This window comes from Limulus polyphemus, unplaced genomic scaffold (genome assembly GCF_000517525.1).
Source record: "Limulus polyphemus unplaced genomic scaffold, Limulus_polyphemus-2.1.2 Scaffold1116, whole genome shotgun sequence".
Lineage (NCBI taxonomy): Eukaryota > Metazoa > Arthropoda > Merostomata > Xiphosura > Limulidae > Limulus > Limulus polyphemus.
The window spans coordinates 3,603-10,662 of NW_013666726.1; the positions used below are offsets into that span (position 1 = coordinate 3,603).

The 7,060-nt window shown below is 32.8% G+C and overlaps 1 protein-coding gene across 1 annotated transcript in view; it reads left to right on the forward strand.

Moving 5' to 3' along the window:
• LOC106462197 overlaps positions 1-7,060 on the forward strand; it is a 10,547-nt gene that overhangs the window by 1,396 nt on the left and 2,091 nt on the right. Inside the window, exons 2-4 of the mRNA XM_013922097.2 lie at positions 1,278-1,427; positions 2,467-2,619; positions 3,513-3,602. Of these exons, the coding sequence (XP_013777551.2) occupies positions 1,278-1,427; positions 2,467-2,619; positions 3,513-3,602 (393 nt within the window). The remainder of the gene's footprint in view (positions 1-1,277; positions 1,428-2,466; positions 2,620-3,512; positions 3,603-7,060) is intronic.

Sequence of the window (7,060 nt, forward strand, 5' to 3'; positions counted from 1 at the left end):
TTATAACTTGACATCGGTATTTAGAACTAGAGCACACCCTGGTGTTTTGACTTATAACTTGACATCGGTATTTAGAACTAGAGCACACCCTGGTGTTTTGACTTATAATTTGACATCCGTATTTAGAACCTCAGCACACCCTGGTGTTTTGGTTTATAAATTGACATCCGTATTTAGAACTAGAGCACACCCTGATGTTTTGACTTATAACTTGACATTCGTATTTAGAACTAGAGCACACCCTGGTGTTTTGGTTTATAACCTAACATTCGTATTTAGAACTTGAGCACACTCCGGTGTTTTGACTTATAATTTGACATCCGTATTTAGAACCTGAGCACACCCTGGTGTTTTGGTTTATAAATTGACATACGTATTTACAATTTGAGCACACCCTGGTGTTTTGATTTATAAATTGACATCCGTATTTAGAACTGGAGCACACCTTGTTGTTTTTAACTGAAATATCCAAGCCAACTTTGAAATAAAATACCATAGATCTACGCAGTCAAAAATTATACCACAGAATAATGTTTTACCAAAGAAAATTGTTATGATATGGATTCCATTCGAAACCGAAAATTTTTTTTCTCAAAAACTGTTATTTTCCAATAAGATATGATCCATCACTAAAAGTAACGTTATATCAATACGAAAATTTTAACAAGTTTCTTAAACACTGTTAAGTTTTATAAAAAACGACCACTTGTTATAAGTAACGTTATATCAGTAGGAGTATTTTAACAGGTTTCTCAAACACTGCTATAAATAATGTTATATCAGTAGGAGTATTTTAATAGGTTTTATAAAACTTCTATAAGTAACATTATATCAGAAGGAATATTGTGACAGGTTTCTTTAAAATGGTCTACCAAATTAAAAGCAAATTTCGTTACCAAAAATTTCACCAGGGCAAGTATTTCCTGACTCTGTAAACCAGAAAGCTAAAAGTTTTTTTTAATCTAATTAAAATTTATTCTTGTGTGGCACGAAATAAACGTACAACCTGACTTGAGTAATTTGCATTATCTTCGTAAGATTGCTAGAATTATTAACTCGTTATCCAGGTGAGGCCGAACAAGATTTGATCTCACGCTCCGTTTGTCGAGTAAATCTACACAATTTATTTAAGATGGAAATTGGCAAGCAAACGCTGTGGGGTCGAATCCTGGTCGTTCTAAATTTTCCATAAGATGTACACAAGAAAAGGTCAATGTATTGATACTAATAAATTGTATTCAATTACAATTTACATTGATAATTTATTACTTTTTTAGGCTTATCCAAAACGGAATACTTCTGCCCTGAAGATCGCCAGGACAGTGTCTTTTACCTTGATAATGATAACATTTCTGATTGGTGTGTTTGTCTTATTGGGATGTTACATACGACTTCATCAATCCAAGTGTGAGTGCGAGTTTGAAAATGTAAGTATTTTTATGATAAGTTTTGCTTCTTTCATACTATTATAATGATCTTGAAAGTCGACCGATTTTTTTTTTATTTTTATGAAAATATAATATATATTTTTTCTTTAAATGCTTTTGTAATTGAAAAATACACTTCTTATAAAGAATTTTTTACATTTTAAGAAAACTCCGCTGTAGACTTGTAAGTTTGTATAATATGCAAACTGTTTTTATCTTTCACATATCTTAAATGCCCATCAAAGTATAGAAATAGACAAGTACTTACACAAAACCTGAGCCTTCTGAATGAAATTGAAATTTTCAACTTGAACGCTACCTTATGCGTACGTAGACTAAAGGGCCACACCAGAGACCTCTAGGTTTAGGCATAGTCTTCACTAATTTTAAACACTTGATCACAATGGTTTTGTTTTATTCCTAACTTTATATTGGTATAAGTAAACTTATATGATGGTGTTGTTTCCTCAGTGCAAAGTTACACAATGAACTACTTGTACACTGTCCACCACGGAGAATCGAACCTCGGATTTGAAGCGATGTAAGTTTGTAAACTTACCGCTGGTCCACCGGAGAATAAAAGTGTAAGAAATTACTTCATACAAAGATCTGGCTGAAATTCTAATAGTCGTTGGGAAGATATTTAATTTGTCTGTACATTTTGTGGATTATCACCTCATCTATAAATACACACTTTACATAATTCCACAATTACTGGTTCCCAAAGAATATTTTGGGGATATTTATATTCATTAGGATAATAATTCAGACGTTTATTTTTATATTTTGTTTTTCGTTATTGCCCCAAGTAAAATGTGAAAAAAAAAAATTACTAAGTGCAAGAGCGCACTCTAAGGGCAGTTATAAAATTTAAATATTTTTTAACACTAGAGAATTTTCATTCCTTTGAGTGTGCAAGGAATGAAATATAAATGATAATTGTACACTCATCAAAATATTTAGCTTAGGTTATATGAATCTTTCGTGTTCATGGTAACATGTTGGACTTTTCGTTAATGAATTTAACACAATCCATCAGATCCCGCAGCAAGTTCCTCTAGAAAGTGTTCAGCATCAATCTGAAATAAAGCGTTATGATCCGGATCCTCTTCTGGCTGTTGACAGTCAACCAATCCCTTCTAAAAAGATGACGGCCATTCCTCTTCGCCTTCATCTTGATGGAGACACTGGAGTGAGTATTCTTAAAGATATTGTAAATATTTAGAAGACTTCTGGGGCATCTATTCAAATAAAAATTTAGATTTTTTATTATGTGAACTTCATATGATGAGAGGACAAAAACTGTATTCAATTCACATTGTTTTATTTTTTGTTCCCTAATTTTTAAATCGTTCTTTAAGGTGCTACGAGGCATTAATAAATATGAATATCCTCACTTGAAACAAGTGAACTCCTTACGTATTTATTACAGCTCAAGGGGGTAATTTTATTACTTCAGTTATTGATAATTAAATAATCACTGGTTTACTTGTACTTAATCTATTAACAGTCGTATAAGTTAACTTTAAATAACTAGACTGGATCCATTTATCAGCTAGTTACTTTCACTATGAACTGTGTTTCAGTTCTAACAATCCACCAACAGCTGTATAACTTACAAGTAACTAAAGTGGATCTATTTGTCAGCTAGTTGCTTTCAATATTAACTGTGTTTCAGTTCTAACAGTTGTATAACTTACAGATGAGTAAAATAAATCTATTTATCAGCTAGTTAATTTCAATATCAACTGTGTTTCAGTTCTAACAATCCACCAACAGCTGTATAACTTACAAATAACTAAAGTGGATCTATTTGTCAGCTAGTTACTTTCAATATTAACTGTGTTTCAGTTCTTGTAATCCATCAACAAATGTATAACTTAACTTTCAATAACTAGACTGGATTCATTGATCAGCTAGTTACTCTCAATATTAATTATGTTTCAGTTGTTGTAATCCATCAACAATTGTATAGCTTAACTTTCAATAACTAGACTGGATTCATTGATCAGCTAGTTGCTCCCTGTTTCGGTTCTTACATTTCTTTGAACAAATGAGACCAAATAGATATTTTACTTCCCCTAGCGGATGATCAAGAAGAATCATAAAGCTAGAGTCAACTGTGTTGTAGAGAAAAAGAAATCTATGGAGCTCACTGCACATGAACCAAAGACGGTACGTAATGGTTTTTCAGTTTTGTTAGAAATGTTTAAAATACAAATATCTCTCGCATAGATGTATTGATCCATGTTTGTGAATTTCTGTACTATTCATGCACGTGTCCGAACCTACAAAATAAAGTAAATACAAATATTAGGTAACAACTATTTTTTGTTTGAATAAATGTGACCAAAAATGCAATATTGATTTCACTGATGACATTTCATATAAATTTTGGATAAAGTAGACATGTTTCATGTTGTGTGTTCTGTGACAAACATTTATAATTATACTTCCTCTTGCTTTAATGATACTTAATCTAACCATGTTCATCTGTGTATCAGGAAAAACACATCATATCATTATTTCTCTTTGTGTCTCGTTAAGCACATATAAAATGTGTTGTTTTCAGTCGTGCTCTGAGCTTTTCTTATGTCAAACAAAACAGGTTTAACTTAATGTTCTCCAGTGCGGAACAGGTGACCCATATTCCACCCATTGACTAAAACTTCTAAGAACTTATTCTTTCTAACAAACAACATCGGTCTAAGAACTTCTTTGTAAATCATGTGATCAAAACGGGAAATGTTTCCATTAAGATTACGTTATGAAAAACTTAAACGGGAAATGTTTCCATTAAGATTACGTTATGAAAAACTTAAACGTGAAATGTTTCCATTAAGATTACGTTATGAAAAACTTAAACGGGAAGCGATTTTTTTTTTTTTGTCGGAACAGATAATGAAGAAAACGTTTATGTGTGGTAAGATAGCGTATATCTAAACGATGAATAATCATACCCAAACATCACAGCGAATGCCTTAGTTTTATTGACTTACTTTTCTCGCCATTGCTTATCTGTTCTGCAAAAAAAGTCGCAAACGGAAAATGTTTCCGCCAAGAATACGTTATGAAAGACTTAAACGGGAAATTTTTCCATTAGGATTACGTTATGAAAGACTTAAACTGGAAATGTTTCCACCAGGATTACGTTATGAAAGACTTAAACTGGGAAATGTTTCCACCAGGATTACGTTATGAAAGACTTAAACTGGAAATGTTTCCACCAAGATTACGTTATGAAAAATTTAAACGGGAAATGTTTCCACTAAGATTATGTTATGAAAAACTTAAACGGGAAATGTTTCCACCAGGGTTACGTTATGAAAGACTTAAACTGGAAATGTTTCCACCAGGATTACGTTATGAAAGACTTAAACGTGAAACGTTTCCTCTAGGACTACGTTATGAAAGACTTAAACGGGAAATGTTTCCACTAGAATCACGTTATGAAAGACTTAAATAGGTAATGTTTCACAAAGACTGGAGTATAAAAATTTAAATAGGTAATGTTTTCCTGAGGATCAAAGTATGAAAGAATATGTTCGAATGATAACTGAAATGTGAAGATACTAAATGGGGAATGTTCCTTGAGGGAAATGTCCCCATGAGGATCATAATACGCAAGAACTAAACATAAAATATCCCACCAGGATCACAATATGAAAGAACTAAACAGGAAATGTAGTATGGCCATTATGAAGTATTTCTGCAAATCATCCCAAACTTGTTTAAAATTTGGGACTTGTTTGCTTTTACAATTCACGTTTTTCTTTATTTCAAAACCAACAATTTAAGTTTAAACCCCTAGTGGCGATAATCTCAAACTGAAATTGTTTCGGGACTTTCATAGCGTTCAAGGCAACTTTTGTGCTCGAGCTCTCATGTCTGTCTGTCTGTGAAAATACCAGGTTATAGTTACAGTCAATATGAACTTTCGAGAAAACTAGGTACTTAGAACGAAACTAAAAATCAAACCGGCAATCAGTAAAACTAAATAAATTTAAGTTTTTTATGCTTATATTCACAAAGATTATAATGCATTGTTTCACCAGTAGAGTATCCTTGTTGTTAACGATATTTTTGGCCGTAAACCCAATAATATCTCACGAAGTTCGGCCAGCTTATGAAATTTAGGTTAGTCCTAAATATACATATGTTAAGATAACAATGCAAAACAATATTTATAATCAAATTATGATAGCAAACAATAAACGAAAATAAAAAATAATAACACTCGATATACTAAATAACCAACATTTTAAATAAAAGTAACCTTAAATAAGTAATATATCTTACCTATGGAACACTACCTGTCTATCTGAACTACTGTTGTAGGGTTCTTACTGCAGTTGTGAACATGATATATTGTTAATCACTTGTCGGCCAGCAGCTGTATTAGCAATTGTTTTGAACTGGACAGAACCTTATGTTTGAATTATCATATCTAACTGTTTTTGGAGTTTCTATTATTTAACTCTTTCTTTGACACTTTTATAGGTAAACAACTTTTCAATCCAGGTTTTATTTTTAGGTACACAATGAAAACCTAAAATACATGTTTTAATGTTTTATTACTCATCTGAAATTAGCAAACCTTGGGAAATTTGGAGGAGGAATATTCCTTCTTCATAATTCCAAACATCCATGGCAGTGCTCTGGATGGGAACATTTATATTCCCATAGCAGTGAAATAATTAAGAAAAAATAAATAGAGACCTACAATCCCTTTAAAACGAAGAGGTCTTCTCAATATCTCTGTCGACGCATCCACATTGATTAAAGTTATGTTCGCATCCATACTAATCATGATTAAACTTATGTTCGTTCAGAAAAACCAAAACGTATGCCACCATTCTGAGAATAAAAGTGATAACACTAAATGTATGTTGGGGGTAACTGTCATGATTGTGACAACGCTGTAACACTCGGAGAAATGTTTTGTATGACGACACTTGCGGTCACATCGACTTTAATTATTGTTTTCTAAAATAACCTTTTTTTCTGTGTCTAGAGAACACTCGTGTACTTTACAATAGTTCCATAAGTTAAACCGTAAGACATGTCTGTCGTTTTCTACGGATACTTCCAATATAATTTCATGCCACTTCCTGCGCAATTAAACAAATCGCTTTGCCGGCCTTCAGTACATTTGTTTAGTTTTACAAATCTTTCTGGCATACTCCGATTTATCCAGATTCGTAGTATAACATAGCCGTTGTTTCAGTGATTCATCTAGATGCACTTCTAACATAGCCGTTGTTTCAGTGATTCATCCAGATGCACGTCTAACATAGCCGTTGTTTCAGTGACTCATCCAGATGCACGTCTAACGTAGCAGTTGTTTCAGTATTCATCCAAATGCATGTCTAACATAGCCGTTGTTTCAGTGACTCATCCAGATGCACGTCTAACGTAGCAGTTGTTTCAGTATTCATCCAAATGCATGTCTAATATAGTCGTTGTTTCAGTGACTCATCCAGATGCATGTCTAACGTAGCAGTTGTTTCAGTGACTCATCCAGATGCATGTCTAACGTAGCAGTTGTTTCAGTGATTCATCCAGATGCACTTCTAACGTAGCCGATCTTTCAGTGATTCATCCAGATGCACTTTCTAAACATAGCCGTTCTT